This window comes from Ambystoma mexicanum, chromosome 2q (genome assembly GCF_040938575.1).
Source record: "Ambystoma mexicanum isolate Mex_15411 chromosome 2q, UKY_AmexF1_1, whole genome shotgun sequence".
In the NCBI taxonomy this organism is placed as follows: Eukaryota; Metazoa; Chordata; class Amphibia; order Caudata; family Ambystomatidae; genus Ambystoma; species Ambystoma mexicanum.
In genome coordinates, this window is record NC_090924.1 from 638,484,284 (window position 1) to 638,509,982 (window position 25,699).

At 45.3% G+C, this 25,699-nt stretch overlaps 1 protein-coding gene across 11 annotated transcripts in view; it reads right to left on the reverse strand.

Moving 5' to 3' along the window:
• Window positions 1–25,699, reverse strand: part of CIITA (class II major histocompatibility complex transactivator) — an 807,875-nt gene that overhangs the window by 71,825 nt on the left and 710,351 nt on the right. For all 11 annotated transcript variants that reach the window (XM_069647820.1, XM_069647816.1, XM_069647817.1 and 8 more), the window contains 2 exons: window positions 22,594–22,686; window positions 10,045–10,128 (listed from right to left, as the gene is read on the reverse strand). In XM_069647820.1, the coding sequence (XP_069503921.1) occupies window positions 10,045–10,128; window positions 22,594–22,686 (177 nt within the window). The remainder of the gene's footprint in view (window positions 1–10,044; window positions 10,129–22,593; window positions 22,687–25,699) is intronic.

A 25,699-nucleotide genomic window follows, 5' to 3' on the forward strand; every position in this document is an offset into this window, starting at 1 on the left:
AAATGGGGATCTTCCATTTTATGGCAAGCATCGTGTGTGCTTGAAAGCAGGATATATGCCAATGATAGGTTAGTAGAAAAACAACGAAAAGGAAAAAGGAGACAGGAGAATGGGGAGATGGTATTCTGGACAAGGATGCCATTTTCCTGAACCTCTTTATGTTAACAATGCCTTTGCTTCTGACTGTCTAGGCTTACCCATCTCTGGTGCCTCCTTCCTCTCTGAATGTTGCCACTGACTGCTTCCTTTCTGATGTTACCTTCTTTTACTCTTTTATACTTTCTTCACCTCCTGATGGTATCACTGTTGCCTCTTCTGAACCACACCCACTTGCGTATTTAACCCGCCCTCCTCTCCTGTACCACCTTCAACTTCCAATGTTATCAAATTCGACTCCTCTATACAACCATCATTCCTGAGCTTATCACCTCCCTCTTCTAATCTTACTCCACACCACCTTTGTCCCCTGATCTCATCTCCTTTTCATTGTCTTCCTTCTTATCCTCTGGTCTACAGCAACTCCTTAATGTTCTTCATATTACTATCAAACTGCCTCCCACAACCTCCTCCAACAGCCCACACTGGCAGCCGGGGTACTCTGGATGGGTATTGTTCTTGTGCCCTCCCCTTGAGTTAGGCATTTGGTGAGGGTCTGCACCTTTGTTCTTTAAGTGTGCCAGGGTTGGGATTTTGGGAGCTGCTCCTCGGTGTGCCTGGCCTCACGTTGGGTTTATGGAGCATGCCATGGAGGCCATGTGGAGATAGAAATGGTATAACCCAGTTACTGCGAATACAAAGATACTGAATCTGAAAATGCGGATGTTTTTATTGCAAATTTCACAGCAATTATATGTGGGGGGTGGGGTAGGGTAATACATTATGTGAGGGGAGTATTGGGCAGCTGCAGGAGGTCTCCCTTGCATATAATTGTGCAAAAATAAAGAAAAAAACATTGTCATTTTCGGATTCGGTATTGCTGATGCGCAGTAATCACATAGAAGTGATAGAAATGACTGGACAGTGAATAATGGTTTTGGTCCTTTACTGAAAAAACACAGCATTCAGGCAATAAACAATTTGAGTTACTCCAGGAACAACAATAGTACAACCCCAGTTCTGGCCAGTCTGGAAAGTCCAGCCCTTCACCCTTGAGTCTCCGGGTGATCAGTTCTCCTGGAGCAGCAACTTAGACGTGGGCCTCCCAGGTCACATATCCCCAGCTATTAGAGCTAACAGCGGTGTCCTTCAGTTACAAGGAAGGTCAGAGTCTGGACCCTCTGAAATGGCACTCAGGGCCTCTTCCACAAAGTATAGACAGTATTGAAACTTCAGAAGAATGGAGAGGTTGAACCTGGAGCTGTCTAACCTGTCCCCGGGTTACCAAGCTCCTCCACTGCTCCAGATACATTTGATGCCACACTGGCATCTAGAATCCTCAATTCTTCTCCTTCCATCTCTTCTGGCTGTCTTGGGCTGACCTGGCTTCCCCGTTCGTTCCTATGCTCATTGGGTGTTTTGCCTCTTTGGCTTTGACCTCTTCCTCCGATGAGCACACCTCTGCTGTTGCAACTTCCTCCATCCCTCCTCTTCTTACCAATCCCTCCTCAAGATGCTGTGTTTCTTGTCTACCTGTTGTCTTCTTCTCCAGTTTCTCTGAAACCACCTCATATATCCCCCACCAGTTCTCTTCATCCTCCTTCCACTCTTTTGTTACAAGCATCGTGATGCCGCCCCCTCCTTCGAGACCTCTATCTTCTCCCCCAGATGAACCATCTGCTTCTAGTTTATCACCACCTCTTCCTGATATCACCTCTTCTGGTTTTCCACCTCGTCCGTCAGATCACCCTTGTCTCCACTCCTGAATCACTCCCCCCAAGAAACTGCCCCATGTCCATAGTCCATGCCATGCCTTTGAAAATGGTCTTGCTGCTGACCCCAATGCACTCAAACAACCCACAAGCCAGGTCTGGGCTTGATGGCTGTTATAGTGACACTCCCTCTCCCCTGTGCGGGTCTAGGTAGGAGGGTCTACTGCTGTGGGCTTGGAACATTTGAGGTCTGGGAATGGCCAAGCTTCCTCTCTCCTTGAAGTTCAGATTTAGACTGAGGGGGGCTGACCTAAACGTATATCTACTATGGTGGCCATTATAAATTCTCTCTGTTTACTTGCGTGGGTGGGGAGAAGGTGTACAGAGGCTTAGTGCTTGCTGCATGTAAATAAGTTCACAGGGGGTTGTGCTGGCCCCTCTGGCTGGTCTTGAATTCCCTGTAGTTTCTTTGTACCCTCCCCAAACTTGTGGGCCCAGAGACTTTGTGGGTTTGCAAACCTCTGCAAGCTCAGAGACCTTATGCGCATGGTGTTGGGAGTGCCATGAGGAACATGCAGCCATACTAGGTGCTAGGGCCTGGGAAATTCAGAGATACTTGTGGACAGGGTTGAGTCTATTTTGAGGATTGGGCATGGGCTTCTGTGGAGCTGGCATTGGAAAGGACTCACTAATATTTGTCATACTGAAGGAAGAGGGTTTAATGTCTGCAATGTCACTGTCCCTTGCCAAGTTGGGTGGGCAGTGGGCGAGTGCCCCGGGATCCTCACCATTCCATTCCTGGGCCCATCATCCACATGCTTGTCAAATCACCCAGTCCCCAAGGCCACTCTCCACACTTGTACATGGGGACGGGAAGGGGACTTCATCAAAAGCCAGACCAAGCTTCAATCTGGCCTGTCCATCATCTTAGATAACACTGTTATTTCTTCCTGTTAATCTTCAGGGCTGCCTGTGCAGGACCCCGGGCTCTTGTTTTCTCAGTGTCAGCATGTATGGAATTGTATGTTGGAAAAACTGTTGGTAAGCTTTTTAAAACTAAGAGAATGTTAGGTTGCGAAGAATGTGTAATACATTATTTCCACTAAGGGCAAGCTCTGCCAGGAGATGATGAATTGGTAAATTAGTGTCACGTGAAGGAAAACCTGCTGTACAAAAGCTGTGAACTTGCACCATTGTATCAAACGTGGGCCTCTGACGCTTGTGGAGTGGATTGCAGAGATGGAAATGACTTCTCTGATGACACGCGTTAAAGTGCAACATTATCAGGAGAAGCAATGCTGATATTATGTGCACGAAACTGACTCTGGCTGGTTGTTTTCCGTTCTAGAACTTTCAGTCTGCCCCATTGGAGCGTTACTCTCTGTAAATTGGGAGGAGATCCAGGGAAGAGGTTCCGGTGACTGTCTCTGCCACACAGCGAGTGTGACCAGGGGATCTTCCCCATGCCTCCCTGGGCCCATCATCCCCTCAATCCCCTGAGCCACTCCCTTGGTCCCCAGATCCAGGCAGGGGACCTTGTCACAGTGCCTGTATAGGTACAAGTATGCAGTCAGGCTATTGTTTATATGCGCTTGCAGTAAAATATAAGTAGGCAAGGGCTAGTAGTTTCACAGTTGGAAACATTCTTTCATAATAAGCAGTGTATAGACTTGATTACTGTATTTACTTATTCTGATCAGACATTAGTTGGGTACAATTGTATTTTAGCAGCCACATTCTTTCTTTTTGAAAGCTAAGAACTTAAATTATCTAAATCCAGGGGCAGCATTTATAGTAATGTGTCTGAGTGGAGTGGTTGATAGCGTAGGTTCTAGTGTGTAGAATGTTGGTGTGCTCGGGTTCTGAATGTTACTGTTGGGGCAGTTGACATGAGTGTAGCTGCCTGGATGGGTCTGGGGGCCAGTGTTCACCACACTTAAGTTCCCGTCTTGTGTTCCTACCTTCCCACCTGTGTACCCATGAACCCGGAGTGTGTAGCAGACCAATGGACATTAAAGCATGACAGTGCTTATTGCAAGCAGTCTTCCTTTATTACACATTTAACCCTATTAGAAAGACTTATGAAACGAAAGCGCAGTTCCAATGATGTATCTTAGGCCTCCCTGCATAATAATAATTAATAATGCGTGCTCATATATAACACTCAATGCCAGATTCCTCTGCCAGATTCGAAGCACTGTAATAACAGGCGTTATTTTGATCCATTTTATGGTACCTGTGGAAGCATGAAGGCTACGCCGCCCTTGCCACGCGAGTTGAACTTGCAAAGTGCAGGGTGCCCTCATGTCAGAGACCAGCGCTTTACTGCTTACACATAGGCGAAATGGCCCGAAGCGGTAAATCAGTAGTAAAACCAAGGTGTAAAGTGGTTTATGCCTTGCTTTGCCACTTCGGCTCATTTTGGAACTGTTTGCAAGAGGATTGGGATACAAGACAAGGAGAGTAAGAGTGAAGAGTTGAAGTGATTTTCCCTGTTTTCACTCCTTACTTTTGCACTTCATTTTAGAAAATGTACATAATTGCATGCGTGGGCCCCAATAGCACAGGCTTTCGTTGGAGGTCCCATGCATGCAATTAGCACTTTTTAGAAAATGAGCCCCATTTCAGTAAGAAAAAGATATGTCATTATTTTCAAATTGTTTTTGTCCTCATAACTGTTAACAATTTAATTTGCTATTTATAACCAACTGTGTAATATTGTCATGCCCCAAATACATCCAGATTAAAAGGGACAGGAGAAAGTTTTCTAAGAAATTGAAAAGCATGCAGTGGACCACCAATGCTTGCATTTCCGTGCTGTCGGGTCCGCTGCATGCTATTTTACACATTCACAGCCTCTTACGAAATGGTTAGCTCGTGAAAAGAGGGGCGTAATGCTTTTATGCCTTCACTTAATGCTCCAGCCAATTTTCGTGCTGACATAAGGTGGAGGAGAGACACAGATCGGGGATAACATGTCTGCTGCGCTGAACTCCTCCGTCTTGGGTTAGTACTTCTTTATGCACCTGCATGAGATTTTTATGCCGGCATAAATCGAAGTGGATTTATCTGTAACCCGCCCCAGTTTCACAACTGCTTAATCCATCAAGGTACACCCTGTGCAAAGTATCATTTGCTGACGACAATTATGATGGAGAGGGAAATGGAAGAGTAAAAGCGACTCCACCTCGTTTTTACACTTTCCTTTTCCCCTCTGCCTCAAGAACATTTGTGATTGCACATAACAGCACGTAAGTGCTAACATTTCCGGGCGCCTGCTTGCAATTTACATGTGTTAGAATATAAGACTGCCACACGATGGAGTGGAAAACTGAAGAGTAAAACCAATTCCTATAGGTGCCTCCTGCTCTACAGTAGGGGCTGTATTGTAGTGGATTTAGGTGTGTTTTAGTCCATCTGTGATGGTCCTGCATTTCACTATAATGTGCCCTATTTTTAAAAAAATCGAATTTAGGTGTGGGCTCATCCTACCTTTTCCTTGCACTGCGCTGACTGGTTACCCCCTTTCCCACTGTTCTGGTTGTTTTCTGTTCCTCCACCCTCTGCAGTTCCCACTGTTTCTCCCCAGTCCTGTTGTGTCCCCTTGTTTGCCTACTCCCTCCCTTGCCTACTTGCCTCATAAGCACCTCAGCTGCTCTGCCTGGTTTAAGTATACCACATTATGTGCCCCTCTTTATGGTGCTTTCTATCTCTCCCATCTTCTCCAACTGCTTCTCTATTTCCTATTTTCTCCTCTCACTTAGTCTGGCAGAAAGAAACTCAAGAAGGACACACTGGGCTCCAACCCAGGCCGGCCCATATGTTACACCTACGTTAGTGCTTCCGGCAAAGAGACTCTTACCGACATCGTCTTTGTCATTCCTTCTCCCGACCTATGGACTCTTCATATGGCCACTCTGCTCTCTTTTTACTTTTCCTCACACATTAATGGTGGCACCTGCTGGGAGGTCCTTCTTGCCTTATTCTCCACCACCAGGGCCATCATAACTGTCTATTGAAATGGTACCATCCTGGTACAAGAGCCTCAACCCAACCTTTTGATAGGCTTCTTCCTAGACTTATCAACTTTCCACTTTGCTCCACACGGGCTGCCTTGCCATCTGCTTCTATGGCCATCCATCCTCCCTTGTCACCTATGCACACCTTGGCTACCTTACCACCTACTAACCTCACTGCCTCTCTCACAACTGCTTCGTGGGTTTTGCAAAGGTACAGGCTATCTTGCATACACACACAGCTCTGACAACCTTATCAGCCTCCACCTCACTTGTGTCCTTGCCACCCACTGCCACTGCATGTGTGGCTCCCTTAACCCCTGTGGAACCTCTTACACTGGCTCCCTTGCCTTCTACTACTGTCCTGACTCCTTTGCCTATACTCCCCTCCCTGACATCCTTGCCAGCCTCAGCTCCTCTGCCCCATCCTGCCTCTGTCTCTCAGGTACTCTCGCCGCTCACTGGGGGACTACTATACCCTGTACCCCCCTTGTTATTCCTTCAAAAACAGCAATATGCTCCACATTGCTCTCTCTCTGCTGTCAAGCACTCCTCTGATATCTGCCACCTCTTGAATTCCTTGATCTCGAGACATGGCTCAAGGACAGTTCTGTCATGAGTTTTGACACTCTTCTCCACGATGCTACATGATCCTATCTGTGCCCAGGCCTGGCAGACCAGGAGGGGGAGTAGCCTTGATCTTTCCTGATTGGATGCCTGTTTTCATCATTCCCACTCAGGTCTACTCTTCTTTTGAATGTCTGGTCTGCAGGCTCTCTCTCTCCCCACTGTCTCCGCTCTCACTCTGGCCACCTTCTATCAGCTGCTGCGCCTGCCCACCCTTTCTCTCTGACTAGCCTCTTCTCTTATTTCCTCCTCCTCCCAACTCCTCATTCTGGGGTATCTGAACATCCATCTTGATTCTCCCAACTCCTCAGGTCCCTTCCGCAACCTATGTGACTCTCTTTCTCTCTCCATTCTACCTTCTGGCCCGACACACACCGCTGGCCACACTCTGGATGTTTTTTATCTCCACAGACATCCCTCTCTCTGTCCCTCTCACTGCCTCACTCTCCTGGACTGATCATTCTCTTCTCTCTTCCCACATGAAGCTCTCTTCTCCGCTAGCACCGGCATTCCCTTCACTACTTCCTGCCTTCAAGATCATCCGACCCATGAAAAGAGTGACAGTTTCTGCCATTTCCTCCACCTACTCTCCTGCTTCTACTCCTCCGGCTGACTCCCACCCTGACAAAGCACACTCAAACTTTCACCTCTCCATCTCCAACACTCTTGAGATTCTTGCCCCTGTCACGAAAGCCTGTCTGAAGCTTCCAACTCCAACTCTTGGTACGACTCTGAGCTGGCTGCCCTTAAGCGAAAGTGCAGAGCAGCAGAACAGAAATGGGGATCTTCAGGTGCACCATCTGACAAACTGGCCTGCCGCCTTCTTCAAAGACAATATAGACTCTGCATCCACTCCAAGAAAAGCATTCATATTCAAGTCTGCATCTCAGGGGCATCTAACAACACGGCTGAACTCTTGAAAGTCTGCAAGGAACTGGCCAATCCTCCTGCAGCCTCATCTTCTACTGCACCCACCCAGGTCCTTTGCTCGGTTCTCGCTGCCCATTTCACTGCCAAAACACAGGATATCCTGTCCTCTCTCTCCCCCACAACACCTTCGCCTGCACCCATTTCTCTTGGGCCCCCCTCGGCTAAGCCCCCTCTTCTCTCCTTCATCTCCCCTCTCACACCTGAGGAGGCCTCTAGACAAGTCTGGTCCATGAAAGCCTCCTCCAAACAGGTTGACCCTTGCCCTTCTAAAACCATCAAGGACAACATAGATTCTCTTGCTCCAGCCTTGGCTGACCTATGCAACCTCTCTTTCGCCACTGGAGTTTTCTGCACTTCTTTCAAGCACTCTCTTGTGCACCCTCTGCTCAAACATCACTCTGCTGACCTTTCTATCCTGGCTAACTATCGCCCGATCTCTTTCATTCCTTTCCTGGGAAAACTCCTGGAGAAATGAGCTATCTTTCAGTTTACCCTCCATAGTGAATCTGTTGGATGTTACCACGGCTATTAGTCTGGCTTTAGAGCATCCAGAGGCACGGAAACTGCTCTTCTGAACACCCGTGAAAATCTGGTCTCAAATCTTGACTCTAACTCTCCTTCTGTCCTCATTCTTCTCAATCTCTCTTCTGTCTTCGACACTGTAAACCACAACATCCTGATCTCCCGTCTCTGTGATACCCTGGGTATGACAGATCTGGCCCTGGCGTGGCTTGCCTCCTTTCTCTCTAACCGTCCTTCCCAGGTGGAACTTGGGTCCTTTCTCTACGCTATCACACTCTCCACTAGTGGCGTCCTCTAGGGATCTAACCTATCCCCATGGTTTTTCAATGTCTACATGGCCCCTCTGGCCCACTTGATCTCTACCTTAACCTCTAACTTTCAGTGTTATGCGATTGACACACAGCTCTCCATCAGGCTACCCTCGCCCTCTTCCTCCTCCTCGCTCATTCCTGAATGTCTGTCTGCAAATCAGTCTTGGTGTGCTGCTAACAATATCTGCCTCAATGCCAGTAAGGCAGAGATTGTCCTCATTGGGATCCCTACCCCCGCTTTCCCAATTTTCCACTGGTCGGCCTCCCTTGGCCCTGTGCCCTCACCTGCGAGTGAGGCAAACAAACTGGGGTAATTTTTCACTCCACTCTCTCCTTCTCATCTCACATCTCAGACATCTCTAAAAGGTGCCACTGCCAGCTGCACCTCCTCAGAGGTATTCTACCTTTTCTCACCTTCCTCCAAAGGCTCACCGCCTCCAGAGCCCTGGTTCTCTTTAGGCTGGACTACTGCAATAGCCTCTTTTTCAATCTGCCTACTTCTACTCTCTGCCTGCTACAACTCATCCTGAACAGACCTGCAAGACTTATCCTTGGCCTCCAACACAGGGTCTGCATCTCTCCGGGACTGAAATCCCTCCACTGGCTTCCCGTGGCTGCTAGGATCAAGTTTCAAGTACAAGACCTTCTGCATAGTCCACAAGGCTTTCTGGGGCCGGGGCCCGCACTCTCTACAACGCTCTCTTCCTAATTACTCTCCTTCTAGAGGTCACCACTCGGCCTCCTCCAACTCTCTGCGTGTGAGCCGTTTTTCCAAGCAGAAATTTGGGGGTAGATCTTTATCCTCTGCAGGTGCCTCTCTCTGGAACAGCCTCCCTGCCTCTCTCTGCCTTGAGCCAGAACTCCTTAAATTCCGGAAACTCCTCAAGACCTTCCTTTTCTCTTCCTCTCTCCCTCTCCCTTGCTAACCTTCCCTCTCTTCCTCTCCAGCCTCACTCCTCATCTCTCCCCTGACTCTGCTCAGTTTTTGCTGACTGGTCGCCTGGCTCACTTCCAGAGCCTCACAGGCCCCAGCCTCACCTGCCAGACGTTGCACTTGCATCCAGGCCTGTGCACTATGTGCAGCACTACTGCACTTTCAGATTTTGTTCCATGAGAGGGGTAACCCCCACTGCACATATGTTCGATGAGAGAGGTAACATCTTTGCACTTAATCCATGGCCCTGCTAGACTGGGTACACTTGTTTCCCCCTACCTCCTCCTTTGCACCTCTGTCTGTACCTTTGCATGACCTGAATTCACTAGTCCTAGTAAATTCTGCTTGGCCCCCTTTGTCTCCCCTGCCTAATCTGGTTGAGCCTGTTACACTTCATGCACTTGGACTAGGTGAAATGCAGTCAGGCCTAGTACGCTATTTACTTTTTGTTAGATCATTTGGAAACTTCAAGGCCTAAGAATGACTACTGTTCTTCCCTTGCTCACTTCCCGCTTTGAAGAACTTCACTTGTGTATAAGCACTGTACAAATAAACAATTACAATTCCATTGGAATCCCTTCGTTTTAGGCTTGCATGAAAATATCACTCAGGGGCAAAACTAAGTGTAGTGACAAAATGGAGGAGATCAGCACACCAGGGCTTTAAACTCTGCTCCATCCCCCTCCTTTGCTTTATAAGTGTACAAAAATGGGGCATAGAAGGGGTGCATGCATGAAACCTCACACCTTGCTTTTACGCCTCAACTTCCTGCACCACCCCATATAAAATTAGCCTGACAACTGATAACCGTGCATTGTTTAAAAATGGGAGGAGCTGGATATTTAACCCTCCAGATGACTAGAAGCAATTCATTCTGAACGTGAAAATAAATGTACCTTAGTTTTTGCAGGCAAGCTAAGGATGGAAGAGCGTGCGCCATTTTCTTCACACCAAGGTCGCTTATTCCATTCTGTGAGAGACTGAAACAGAAATCATGATACAATGTCATTATGATTCTATATATAATTCAAAGGGTGATCTGTGACCGTCCAATCACTAGGTAGGACTAATTATTAAATAAACAGTAGGTCTGGTTCCGAAAACGTTGACATCCATGTGCAAGAGGTCACCACTGGTGTTTGCAGTGCAGTGGGGAGCACAGGTAGACACCTTCCTGAATACTGACATGTAGTCGTTTTAGCTATTAGGTAGTGCTGTAAGCTCTGGCATGGGAAGTGCAAACAGGAGAGTGGTGGGATGTGAGGATGGACACAGAGCCTGTAGGTGTTGTTTGGGTTTTAACCACCCATTGACTGCCCATGTCCATGATGGTCCCCATGTCCATGAAGGTTCCCTACGGCCATTCCCACCCACTGCCTGACTTTTTTACGCAACCTCCCCAGCCCCTCTGCCACAACACCCAGGGTCTGCTTAAGCTAACTCTGCATTTTAAGGGGATGCCACCATGTCAGCATTATTTCCAAGCAGTCTGCTGAAAGGTAATGCCTTCATTGCATTGGTAAGCCATCTCCAGGGTGTAATACAAATGGGGCAACAAAGTGTTCCTTCAGCCACTTGAGTTAAAACTGTGTGTTCTATACGTTCCTGGCACCGAATGCCTGTAAAAACCAAGCATGCCAAACTCAGCACCTTTGGCTCTTCCATAGACATTAGATAAGCATTTGCCAGGCACTTTCATAATATGCCCAGGTACTAAGGCCATTTGCCAGGTGCTGCCATCTTTTGGCCAAGGAATATCATTATGTCAGTGCCTTGAAAATGCCTATCCCAATGCTAAAGGAAAGCCAGGGCTATGGCTTTGCCAATGCTTATTTGGCATGGATGAGCAGACATAGCGGGTCTGTTGTGTTGAAAGACAGGAAGGCAGAGGTGATCGGCAACTGCGGCTGTTCATGTAGTGCCTGCTGTAAGCACAGCTGTTCATTGCTGGGAGGTAATCAGTGGGAATGCATTCCCAGAGTTTGGCTGCCACTGTTTTACAAGGATTTTCCCAATTGTAAGAGATACTACACGTACTATTACTAATATCAACATTACATTTTTAAATATAGCGTCATGCAGGACTCATGCATCTAAGCGCGATAACGATATTGGTGGTGGGCTGATATTTTTAAGGGTTTCTATACCTAGGATGGATATATGGAGGAGTCTCTTGCTGGGCCATCATCATGAAAGTCTCTGGAAATTGGGGCAGTGTTTATGCTGTTGCTCATTAGCAGGCTGGGGTGACTGGGTGTTGTCTTTCACAGCTTCTAATGGGCGGGAGACTACGCATTTCGATGCTGTTTTTGATGTACTAAGAATTAGATTTATGTCCATCTTTAAAAAGGGGCAACAGAGGACCAAGTGCCTTGACTATGCCCTTTCAGTTCAGCTATTTTTCCAGGAAGATGCCTTTCAATTTGTGGAGTATTGTTGCTCGAAGAGGTCGGTGTGTGGGGCCGTAGTTTAAGTGAAGTTGCCATGTTACAAATCGGTGCTGCTTGCCTTGTTTCTAAGTGAATGGAGGAAATCGTCAAAGTGTACGTATCTCTCTCTCTCTCTCTCACACACACACGCTCTCTCTCTCTCTCTTTCACTTTCTTTCTCTCTCTCTCTCTCTCTCTCTCTCTTTGCTTTCCACTAATAAATCTACCCACCTTTCTAAAGATCTCTTCTTCTCTGGTTCACCTGACTGAGCACATACAATTCCAGCCTCATCTACCATCCTATCCATTAAGTCTTGGTACACTCTAAATAATTGAAGCCCTCCTGTTAGGCTACATGATTGGCGTTTTTGCTTATATGAAAGCCGCTGGTAGTAGGATGCACACAATGTTAGTGTACTGCTTTCAAATCCAAAGAAAACCATTCTACCAAATGACCGCTGATGAACAATTATTTAGTAACTTATTTGGGCACAGCCTTCTATCCTGTGCTGTATGTTTGCCAGCTCAAACTGTCTGCTTTCTACTCGATCGAGGGGATGTACTTTATGTTGTTGTTAAACCAAGGATGCCACGCACAAAAACAAATAGTTTGGAGGAGTTGGTGTGTAGAGACGAGGTGATGCAAGGTCTTTTTGTTGAATATGGTTGCTTGAAATTCCCAAAATATGCCGCGTAGGAAAGTAAGCTTTCTGGCTAGGTCTGTTCACTGTATTACCAGGGAATTTCCTATGGGTTGATCTTGGCCTCCAGTCTTGAAGTCTTGAAGTAGGGTTTGAGGCCTGCGGTCCAATAGTGAGGATTGGTCCTCAATAAAGAAGTTTGACCAGCCAATCAGAGGGCTTGAGCTACTTAAGGAAAAGGCTCGAGGGCCTATAAAAGGCCCAGCATTTGTTGCTCATCTTGTGGGTTTTGTTTGGAGGTAGAAGGCGGAGCAAAGGGCAGGCGCACAATTTGGTGGTGTGTTGGAGGAGTTTTGGTATGTTTCTGGTTTGTTTAGGAGGAGGTTTGAAAGATTTTCCTGGTTATTTGTCCTTTTTATCGTGTTTCTCAATCCCTGTTTTATCCCTTTTTCTGTGTGTGTTTGTTAGCACCGCACTCTTTACTTTCCTTTTTTAAACTTGCTCCCTTATAAAAATGTAAAAAGACAAAAACGTTCCTGATGTACTTTTCCTAATTCCCTTTTTTCCCTTACTCTACACATCTTTTTTTTTTTTTAGAAAAGCAAAACAGTCTTAATACCTCTCTGTTCCTACGTTTCCTTTGTGTGTACCAGATAAGTCATTGTTGTGTGAGTTTTGTGTGACTATTTGTTTGTCTTTGCCACTGTGTTTTACTTGCATTCTTGCAGAGGGATTGTCGGGGGTGGGGTAGTGCCAGGTAGAGAAAAGGAGTAGCTGGACAACTCTCCAACCACCATGTCTGAGGAGGTAGTCAGCAACATCAAGGAGTGAGTGAGAGGAAAGGAAGAAAGTATCTTAGGGAGGCGATACTGCCTGTGGTGGCGGTAACAGTGGCTGAGAGCAAGCTACCAGCAATCAGCGAGCGGTTACATTAGCCACAGAGTTACCGTAGCAGTTCCTGCAGCAGGCAGACCAGTAGTTACTCCTTGACATTGAACAGGTGTTAGCACCCCACCAGAAAAATGGAGAGCAGAAGGCGGTGGTGCTGCAGGAGACTGCTGAAGAGCATCAGGACAATGATCGGGTGATAGTTCCCCAACAGATGGCTCGGCAGGAGAAGACTGAGGCCTCTTCACATTTGCCTGCTCACTAGGTGGATAGGGGGGTACAGCACCTTTTCCAGGAGGAGCAGGCAATGTGGGCTTCCCTTAAGCAGGCAAGGGTGGGTCAGAGGTCTTCCCCACTCATGACATCCACACCAGTGTAGCCACGGGTGAGGTCGCACATACGCTTGGCAGAGAGTGAGACTCATAAAATGGTGGCAGACAGTGTAATCTGTAACCTCTTCATCAGAGTAACCCAAAGCCTTGTGCACCTCCTCGATGAGCAAGCACTGCAGCACGTGGCACAAGCATGTGTGCAAGGAGCCACATTTTATGCACAGACTCCGCTAGTTCAGTGCCCTCCTTGAGCGGTGATGGCTGCAATTTACAAGTGTCAGATGCCACCACACCTCATTAACAGCCATGCAAGAAGGGCACTTGATGCCCCTCTGACTCTCAGCCAGCACAAATGCCTTCCTGACCTACTGTCTAGCCAACTACAAACTCACCCAGTGGCACCATCAACGAGCAGTGCCGTTGCTGTGCCACTTGCAGCGTGGAATCCTGTTAGTGGAGTTCAGGGTGTCGTGCTACTTGGTCAGGGCAGCAGAGACTGAATTATAAGGCATGCAGGCACATACTGCCTGTATTTTGGCACATCTGCAAATCAGGGAAAGCTGAACCAGACAGAAAGGGAAGGTGTTGTGCTGAGGCATATACTCCATCATCACCCTATCCACATAGTGTTGACTGGGGAAGAGGTAGAAAAGGGGGAGAGATGGTGGACTGGGAACGCACAGATAAAAAGCAGTACTAACTCCTCTGGTAGGTAGAGCCAAATACATGGGGTCTCATTACGACCCTGGCAGTAGGGGTTTAACGGGGCCAGTAGAGCTGCCGGCCCTGTTAAACCCCTACCCCCTCATTACGAGGTTTGCTCGCTGGACCCTGAAAGGACGCCTGGTTTTACCAGGCGTCCTTAGCGGGTCTCGCGAGCAGACCTGGATGCAAACAACGGGCCTGTCATTACGGGCCCATTGTTTGTATCCTCCCCATTCCCATTGAGCCCTATGGGGGCTCAAATGGGAATGGGAATGTACAGGGTCTGGGTTCCTGGAATGGGGAAATACCGGGCTCTCCAAGGTCGGAATGGCCTGGTATTTCCCCATTTCAGAAACCTGGACCCGGTACCCGGAATGGGTGTAGCCATGCCGCAAATAGCGGCATGGCTACTTCCAGGGTCGTAATGAGGCCCATGGAGACAGAACCACCAGTTTGAGAGTGCAGTATTAGAGCACAGCTCTGCTGGTAGGTAGAGATAAATAGACTCAGGCAGAACCACCATGGAGAAGAGTGCCATCATTAATCGGGTTGAACAAAGAAGAAGCCAGGAATTGGTCACCACTACTAGGTAGTGCCAAATACACTGAGGTAGAAACACCAAGCACCTAGAATCTTTGGATTGGGATCAGCCTTGGGGTTTTGGGGTGAAATTGACCTTTGTTGTGGGCTAGTTCGTGATTGAGGCAGAACCTCCAGGGAGTACAATGTCACTATTAAATAAGCTAAATAAAGAAGAAGCCACAAATGTGGCAGAAAAAGTAAACTTAAGTAAACTTTAACTTCTGGAACAGGAGAAATCAAACGTAACTAAGATTGAACCTGAGGAGAAACTAAACTTCAAAGAAAGAAAAAAGTAAACTTTAATTTAAGGATCAGAAATTTACTTCATCTGAACTGATGAGTTTGTTGTTTGGTCTCTCAAGTTCTAGCCCAGGTGTAACCTCCTGCCGTAGTCTTCAGAGATAAGATGCTTATTCATTTTTTTATGAAAGTAAGCTTTCTCTAATGGGTGTCCTTGAGTCATATCATGTGGTCTGGGACAATCAATCAAGCCCTGCTGAACTCCCGTTCACATTATACATTAGCACGGGCCAGATTAGGGGTTCCACAGTCAGGTCAGCAAGCACAGATGACCACTTCCCGAACCAGAATCACAGTGGATCATCATCAGTACGCAGTTGACATGCGTTCAGAACGTAGACATCAATCATCTGGTCTGCAGTAGGTCCACTGAATCCTTGGGACCCCACTGCATACAGCAAGCCTGGCAATAGGAGGAGAGGCCTTTACTCTTTTACACTGCTTGAAAGCTCATTGTGGTGCCTCTGAAATACTGTCAGAACCTGGGGTTAATGAGTGTGCAAAGTCTAATAAACTACTTTGCAGTGGAGGATAACCACACTAGATGTTTGTTCTGTAACATTTGTCTCATTCTTTTTGTACCATCCTGGCTTTTAGAAGTCTCTTTAGTGCATCCTTACACATGGATAGCACATCTTTTTTGTGGATTACAACCTCCTGTGCTATCCTTATTCTTGCTTGGTCTCATTGACATTTTGTATACATGTTGCCACTTGGAATTCAGACCGTGGGTCAGAGAAAGATGCCCGGAGGTCTTCCATATGCCCCTTAATGCCACCAATGCAAAGTTTGACTAAGAATGCTTTGACAGGCTCTCTTCCCACCTACACAAATGAAATGCAACTGGGAATGTTTTGGTGTGCTCTCTCCATTTCCTATTAAATTAATGTATGTCTAAGAATGCTTTGGTGTGCTCTCTTCGAACCTACAAAAAGGGCGTGGCCCTAAAAATTGTTTGGTGTACTCGTCTCTGCTTATAAAATGACTTGTGACAAAGAACGCTTTGTCGTGCCCTCTTCCCATCTAGAAAAATGTATGCGTGCCTAAGAATACTATGATGTGTTCTCTCCTCTGCTAATAAAATGAAAGTGTGGCTAAGAATTCTTTGGGCAGCTCTCTTCTATGCCTATAAATTAACATTTTACTAAGAATGGTTTGCCACAATCTCTTTCCACCCATATAAATGACCTGTACTTCAGAACATTTTGGCATGTTCTCTCCCCCACCTATAAAATGAACATGTGATTAAGAATGCTCTGGCATGCTCTCTTTCAACCCACAAAAATGACGTGGCTAAGATTGATTTGGCATGCTCTCTGCCTATAAAATGAATGTGTGACTAAGAATGCTTTGGCATGCTCTCTTCTAACATACACAATTAACACATGCCTAAGAATGTTTTGGTTTGCTCCACCTCCCTCCAGAAAAATGTGCTCTAATCCACAACCCCCTCCCCTAAAATCCTACCTTACTTTCCTAAACCTAGCCAGGTCATATTATTGATTTCAAATGACTGAACTTGACTTATGCTACAATCTTGCACTTCCCTTTACTAGACACATTCCCTTCCCTATCTAGATTTGAGTGGATTTGCTCCTGTCTTATCAAATGCAGACTGTGTACTGTCCCAAGTAATGCACATATTGCTTTATATAAATACCAGGGGGAAGGACCGGTCAAACCACCAACTCAAACTTTGGGGAAAGCATGGCAATCCTGACTGCCTTGTGCTTGCTGAAACTCAAGGGGTTTGAGTTTTGCTTGAACCTGCTCGCTCATTTTTATTGTTGACTATAGCTGCAAAGATCAAGCCCTTCGGAATGGGGCTCGTCTTTAACCACTTCATTAATAAAGACGTGGCTATCCGTCTGCTCGAAAAGTGCTGTTGCATAGGAGGGGAATGGCCACAACCTTGCAGCGTCCGCTATTATTGTTTGTGCTGCATTTCGTCTTTTTTGTTGTTGCCATTTTTAAGCAGAGTTCTGCTTGATGATAGGCCATTTGTACAGGGCCTAATGTTAAAATGTAAGACTAGAAATCTTTATCACAACCTGGAAAAAATAAAGGATAAATCTCTGGCTCTCAATAACAAAAATGGGTATCCCCTACAGCACCGAATGGAGGGGAGAATTCGACAACATTTGTAGAACAGTGGTCCTGTCGGGCAGAATTAGTGCCGTCATGCCACGTTGAATGTGCAGGGCCGAACGCCAAAAGACAGATCAGAACCGCATTCATACCGTGGCCATAATCAGCATATACGTATTTAACTCAGAAAGTATTTAGCTCAGAACCAGGGAGCTCGTCTTTAAAATTTAATGTTTAAAAGTAAACCTGAACATTCAGTAAAAAGGGCAGCAACGTGCTCTATTGCAGTAAGTGTATAATATAATCAGTTCGTTTGTGCTAATTTCTAAGGAAAAGCACTTTACAGGGGTGCCTTCTCTCAGCGTTCAAACCTTTGCAGTTCCTTTTTTACTGAATTTTCAGTTTTACTTTTAAACATTACATTTTAAAGATGAGCTCCCTGGTTCTGAGTTAAATACTTATATGCTGATTATGGCCACTGTCTGAATGCGGTTCTGATCTGTCTTTTGGCGTTCGGGCCTGCACATTCAACGTGGCATGACGACACTTTTTGGACAACAACTCTGGAGGACTAAACCTTCCATCAAGAGGCTGCATCTATTCAAGATGCCCCCCCCCCCCCCCGCGAGCTACCAATGGGGAGGTGAACTCGAGCACCCAAAAACCGGTGAGTCCTCGAGTATTCCAAACCCATGGCCATTCTGGGCCAGGGGAATAAGCCTTTAGAGTACAAGTGGCCAGTTCACGTCACAAGTGGCAATTAGGGAATTGTTTCCCAATTGTAAAAAATGTCCTTGTTTTATGTCTCCACAGACCTACCACGTTGGTGCCTGCATAGATTTTGGCTGACATGTTATTGGAAGAGATCGTTTAACATTAATTTCAGCCGCTTTTGGTTGAGAATATGGTAATAATAATGACTTTTTCTCCCTTTCGACACGTATGCTCCCGTACACTATTGTGTCCGGAGCAAGCTTGACTGTGTAGCTTCTCTTTGGACCCAATTCTAATGTAGCCATTTGTTTCTTTCTCTTTCTTTACTTTTCGTTTGGTTTTTCTACAGGGTTGATAATTTTGATATGCCCTCTATTTTGTCTTAAACGTTTTGGTGTGTATTTTTAATGTACTTGTATGAAGAATTTAACACACAAGGGCTAGTACTTTCCTGACGAAGACGGCCATCAACTGGTGTCCAGTTAGAAGAACTAATAAATATTGCTAGGTTGACCCTCTACACTATAATAAATTAAGTGGTCCCTAGGCTAGCGTAGTTTACATACAGCACTCAATTTCTTTTGAACTGTGTTTTTTTGTCCAGATTTTACAAATGTAAGATTTATTTGAATGGTTTATTTGTATAGTTTAAATTAATGAGTCATCTAGCACTTTTACACTTTTGAACTGCGCTTTTCTGCTTAAAATTCAACTAATGTAATTAGTGTTTGAACTTTGCTCAGACACAGTTAGAATTAGCTTCTCACAGGTACACTTGTGAATAGCAGTCATAACCTGCATGATCCCCTTCACCCGGGCTCGGCGCTCTGTTTTCCCAACTGTTCTTGTGGAGCATGGACCCCATTGTTAGGTCCTCTTTAAGGTTCTAGTAGTATCTTGAGCCGATACGTTTTCCATTACATATTGAAAAATTGAGTGGGCTTCATGGGCTATTATAAATGCTGGTCCATTAAGAGCCTACATCTGTTTTAGTATATTGGACAGTTCGAGTGTACATTATGAGTTGTCACAAATGTAGCATGTTGTTTTGTATGCACAGTATTTTATTGAGCAAGACCCAATAGGCATTACGGGTCATAATAGATTTAATATGTTTTTTACCTATCTATTTATGAAATAAAATTGTGTACATTTTCAAATGCTTCTTAAGATTTGGGTCTAATTGAGCTCTTCCCACATGTGTTTGATGGAGGACAGTCAAGCAGTAACGTGCTGATTTAAGGTTAATTCTGCCCGACAGGACCACTGTTCTACAAATGTAAATCTCTGGCTCTTGCATATTTCTAAATTTTGTGATTTCACATATCACATTCCAGAAGGGACATTAAAATGTCCACTTGCACTAGTGGAGAGCGTTGCTAGGGGTACATTCCAATCATACTGCAGCTTGCAGTCCAACACTGGGGCATTACAATGTATGCCCCTAAATCCACCAGACAACACACAGTGCTCTAGCACCATCGGGCAAGATAGGTTGCATGGTGTGGATCACATGCAAATGCCCACCCGCCCATGCCCAAAGACACCAATGCCATATTCATTAAGCAGAAGTTCTCCCATTTCAATGTTGGTCCAGAGGACAAGTGATGTCTTGGTCTTTAACATAAAACACAGAGGAAACACCACAAACCCTGCAAATTACTTTGGTAGCATTCCATTCAATATAGATATTTCACATTTGTGTAATTGCTCTGTAATTTTGATCCTGCTCTCAGAGAGAAAGAGAGAGAAAGAGAGAGAGAGAGAGAGAGAGAGAGAGACAGAGAGAGACAGAGAGAGAGAGAGAGAGTTAGAGAGAGAAGATGAGCGGAAATCCTGGGCCTCTGCTTCTCTGCCAAGGGTTCCAGTCTGACCCAGACATGTGTTGGTTGGAGATGGCTTCCTCAGCGAGACGCAGCTTGAATCCCTAGAGTAATCCCTTCAGGGAATCCATGCCTAGGCATCCCCTTCTCACTTAGGGAGACTCATTAAGACCTGAAAAAAGTAAGGTATGGAAATGTGTAACCGGGTCTTCTACAGCCCCAGGTCTGCCACTTTGGAGGCATCTTGGAGGAGATTGGAGCTTGTGGTAGCAGAGGGAAATGCAAGGTGTGAGTGCTGACATGCTGCTGTTTGTATTTCAGTACCCAGTGTGTGTCAGTGAGATTTTAGATGCTGGATGTATATTAGCTGGTTGAATCAGGTATTTGTGATTGTCGTGATGATGATGTTGGGGATGATGAATTGATTAGTGAGTACACCTTCTGCAGTGTCTTGTGCTGCCTACAAATACCATGAACATTTCTGGAATGAGTCAATGGATGGGCGGGCCACTGTGTGTAACATGACATCAACATAAGTCTCAACGTTTGAGCATTTGAATTCTAAAGCCACACATCCCCATTTAACTCAGCAAATATGTGCCTTCTGCGTAGACAATTTAGTTGCATTAGTATATAAAGCCCCTTTTTTAACTGTCTAGTTTATTTCGTGACATCTGTGTGCTTGATATGCACAGAAAAAAAGTGTTTCTTTTTTTGTTGAACTGCAGACCATCATATCATGAAAAATTGTGTTGAGTGTCGTTAAGTCTTTAATGTCTTTAAGTTTAAGCGGACATCACTTTGTTTGTTTGTTTATTTGCTACCTCCAAACCCGTGTCCGGGTCCGTGGTGTCGGAATGGGGACTTACCGGGACATTAAGACCTTGGCGGACCCGGTAAATCCCCATTCTGAATACCATTCCCCATTCCCATTTGAGCCCCCATAGGGCTCAATGGGAATGGGGAAGGAGCTAATAACGGGCCAGCAAATAGAGGGCCCGTTATTAGCTCCTTGGTCCCCTAGCGGCTCCAGCTAAGGGTGGCTGGTAAAACCAGCCGCCCTTAGGGGGACCCGCTAAGGGACCTCGGAATTCGGCGGTAGGGGGTTAACGGCACCCGCATTCTTACCGGTGCTGTTAACCCCATACCGCCGTACTCGTAATGAGGCCCAATGTGTTGTTACTTTTCATCTCCTATTTATAATTTGCAAAATAAAGCTACACAAATAGTCCTTTAGCTTAGCATGTTTCTGTAAGTATTTCTTATATATGGTCATGTTGGCTTATCATCTGATTTTTGCAACTTGCAAGTCAGCTGCAAGGGAAAAACGAAACATACATGTAGCATAAAGGTTGTACCAACATAATGTGCTGCTCTCAGATGAATGCATTCACTTTGTCATACATTCACTTCAACACTTTTACTTCTCCATACCTTTCTTCTCTGTCTTTCTCTTCTCCTAGCATTCACTTCGTCAGTACAGGGGGAAGCCTTCTGTACCCTCATTCTTTTCTACCCCATATTCTTCCAACCCTAACCGTAAACTTAGCTTATTGACATTGATTGCCACTTTCACAATGTGGCGATGTAGACGGAGTAAAGGCATGAAGATATAAATGCAGAACAAAGTAAATGTCTGGTGAAGTGAATGTAGACGAGGTAAGTGCAGACAATGTTTTCTGGGTGAAGTAAAGGGAGGAACCACTGTTTGCAAGGATAAACAGTGTAATCATGATAAGCTGTAAGGCACTCCCTTGTATTGCCCTTTATTTTCAACTTATAGCTTACCAACATTACTTTCAGGTCTCTAAAAAAAACATGGGAGCCCCTTGTGGCTTGATGGGCAGTTATTGCAAGTCACATAGGAAACTATTGTCAGCCAGACTTGTTGAGGAAACAAAGCCATTTTCAGCCAGATTGTGGTAGGAATACCATGTTAGCTAAAGGCACTGTGCAGGTTATTGTTTTGTAACAACCACGCAGGATCTTGTAGCGAAAGCACCTTTATTAGCTAACTCCATATTTCTGACTTGAGACCCAAAGGGGCTCTTCTTCAGGCAGTATATTTTGAAAAACAACAACCTAGTCTGTTTAGCCAAATTGTGATAGCTCCAAAAACAGAACTCAAACAGGAAAGCATAAAACCTAAAAAACCATTGGATCATTTACGCCTACAAATGCACCAGTTGCATTCGTTACCATCATAAGCTTGGTCCAAGCCTAGCCCTGCCCCACATAACACACCCGCTCTCGGGCTGTCTCTGTCAATCGGGCCTATAGGCCCTTTGTTTAAATCTGCCACTATCTCTCAGTGTACAGTTGACAAATGCAATGCATTGAGTAGGATTACATGAGAGCGTCCAGTCTTGCAGGAGTCAAATGTTGGCCTGGCCCCGGCTCTACATTTTATCTAGGGTAAGCCAGAGCCACGTCAGGAGTTTGCTGTATGAAGAGCCAGTAATTCTATTTCTATATAATGTACACATTCAAGTCGATGAAGAGACAGAATTTTTGAATGTAATAGAAGGAGCCCAGGTTACTGAATCCAAACATATTGCTTGGCTCTTTGTGCATTATGTCATATAAAATGCTAATGTAGCATTTGAGAACTATAAGATAGTCTGGGGCTCAACTCCTGCTTTCTGCATTGGATGAAAGTAAAAGCACTGTTCTAGCCTCTCCCCTCTGCCCTCCCCTAGTCACCATTCTTGTCTCTAGGGCCCTTATTTAGAATGTTGTGGTATATGAGAACACATGCAGTAAGTGAAATAATGAAAATGTGGACACATATTTACCATACATCTCTTTAAAAAGACATACAGTAAAACACAAGGTCGTTTCAAAACTGTATATTTTTTGATTGTATACCACACAACTAATAACAGGAGATTAAGTGACAATTGCATACGCAGATACAAATGTATTTACATCTTCACCACTTACTCTAATGTTTCCAGCCATGGTAGCTCCGGAAATACTTCAGCCAGTTTTTCTGCCCCTTTGTCTCCAATGTTGTTTCCACTTAGGCCATCCAGGCTGCAGAGACAATGCGAAGAATGAGGTTTGACTTAATGCTTTAAAGACACTGTGCAGAAGGTAACCCCCCACCAGTTTATTGGTGCAACCGATTTGGTTGGCAATGGAAGTTTAATATAACGTTGTTTGTGCTTTTATGAGGCTACACATAGATCATCACCGTTGTGCATTTTACAGGCACCTGACGTGATTCAGAAAAACAAAGACATGCAGTCACACGGGAGTAAATAAAGTGACTTCCTAGACCCCAACAAGGAGGTTTACAAAAATCTATTTGTGTCACACCATCACAACATACTACTACAAATGTCCCTACAGCAGCACCAATGTCAGCGTTGCCTTTCCCAGATGAGGATCCATCCGAGAAGCCCTGTAGACATCCCAGAATCCGCCCAGGATGCCACCCTATCTATCAGAGAGAGTGGAAAAGACTAATGGGATGCTGGAGCATCTTAACACCTGCAATTGATAGCTATGGCTGTCTCCAGGCAACCGCTTCCAGCAGACCATCATCTCGTCCCTAAAAATTAGATTTATAATGGCATCCAGGGACAACTGCGTGATTATCCCCTGGTCTTTGGGTCAAAAACAAACATGAACAACCACCTCAATGAGCTCAACAACCATAGACTGAATCAAGCCACCTTTAACTGAGGTCCTACATGTGGCAGGCGAGCCATACCATGGGTAGATCCTCTTATATGACCTTTACATTCAGGGGTAATGTTCTGGCAGGGCATCACCCACCCTCATTTCTGATGGCATCCTCTATGACCAGTAGGGCGAGCATAAGAGTTATCGCTTACCGCACACCATCCAAAGTATTGTAGAGATGTGGTCTGCCATGTTGCTTCTACTTCACCTACACAATAGATGTACCTTTTTAGGTGCAATAATTCAAATACAATTTATTTTGCAAGATCTCATCACAGCAGTCTCCACTGTTTGCAGATCACCACAGGTTTGTTGTGGGGAAAAAGCAGGAGATGCTTAAGGATTCCTTCATGCAAGCGGGGTAATGTTCTGTAGTTGGCTTTTTATGGAAATCATCCAAAATGACTGAGTTTATTAGAGTGAATGGGTGATTGCCGAATTTCGGCCGTTCGGAAATTCCGAACGGCCGAAAAGTTCGACCAAATCACCCATACGGTGCTAAGGGCTGCAGGGGTGTCCTCCGCACCCTTGCTCACTATATTGTGAGCAGGAGTGTCCCCCAAAGCCATCCTGAAAAAGCCACAACAAAAGACAAAGTGGAAGTGATAGGGAACAGGCGTTGCAGGGACACTGCGAGTCAGTGGCCGCAAGGTAAGCAGAGGTTTGGAGGTGTGGAGGCAAAGTTGGAAATGTTCAGGGGAGAAAAGACCGAAGGCTATTTCGGAAAAATAATCTTCCGTCTTTTCTCCCTCAAAAATTTGGATCCAGGCTAACGAAGTGTACGAAAAAAAGTAGTGGAACTATGTTCCCTGCTGGCCTGCACCCACTCCCCCGAACCCCATCATCACGCCCCCTCCTACACACAATACACACCACCAAACACTTACACCTGCTGTTTAAGGGAACGTTCAGTGCAGTGCACTGAAAGTGCACGTTTCAACTTCTTCCTACACTTTTATTTTAAAACAAAACCATTCCGGAACGGTTTCTTTTTAAAATGAAAGTATAGGAGCTGTAAAAGGTAATTTAAAAAAGTAGAGGAGCAACGCTCCCGACCGCTCCCGCTCACTTTGGATCACCACTGTTTGGATCTCGGGCTTTCAATCCCGATCCCTTTTTATGCTTTGTTTCAGGTAATTCCTTTCCCAGTCAATGCTTTCTGGGCTGCTCCTTTTCAATGGGTTTGCCATGAATCTGTTCTGGTATTAAAGGCCTTTCGTTTCTACATAGGTCTATATTTTCAGTGTATGGTTCAGTGTATGGTGGGGGTGTTCTCGTTAATTGCATGTGGAGCATTAGTGTTAACTGCTCAAAGAATCATTAACTAATAGTAACACATTAAACTACTTAGCCCTCAAAGAACCTTTGGGGTGATCAACCACTATCAGGAACTCTGCAAGACTATTGCAAGCACTGTAATGTCCTCTGGTGGAAGGGCAAGGAAAGGGGCTTGTATCCAGCAATTAATGGTTTATCTGCATCTACTTCCCCCAACCTCCTCGTTTTTAACCTTAACACACCAAATCAACTTCTTTGCATGCTAGCACACTGCGGTTTACTATTAACAAAGAACCAAAACAATAAGGAAACAATCAGTGGATTCTTAATTTCTGACTGGTTAACGCCGAGGCAGTTCAGGGTTATGGATGATGGGATGACTATATTTGCTATGAGAAGTCCGAAGGATGTCAGATGTATACCATGAAACATACACCAGGTCACATGGTGTAAGCAGAAAGGTTAGATGGAAATATGGAAACATAGAACAAGTTTTGATTGAGGATCTTCTAGAAATCGACAAATAAGTGGGCCCGTCCCATCATGCTGAAACCATTATCAGATGGTTGCAGGGCCCTGTTCTAACTCATGCACATTGAATCAAGCATTACGGTTTGACTCCTACCACATGCCGAATGTTGACGAGGTCGTTGATAGACTCTGTAATTCCCCTTTTATTGACTTCTCTATGTTTGATGAAGATTTATTTGCAACTACACCTGAAAAATTAAAATCTGCAATGATTACATCAAAGATTTCCTCCTTAAATATTCTTTACTTGACCTTCATGAAGCACCAGAAAAATGTATCTGGGATGTTAACTAATTGTTTCACACCTAGGAGCGAAACACAGCTGCCCATGAGGACTAGGCTGTTGGCAATATCTCACATTGGGCTACCCATCTGAGACAGGGTCGGAGTACGGCATAAAATCCGTCCAGGCACCCATGAAAAAGTGACACACAACTACATATTACCATTCATAGAATCCGAAGAAATAATCGTATATAATAATGAATGGGAGAATTGACAACAATTTTTTTTACCAAAATTGGGGACTTTTTTTTACATATTGGGGTGC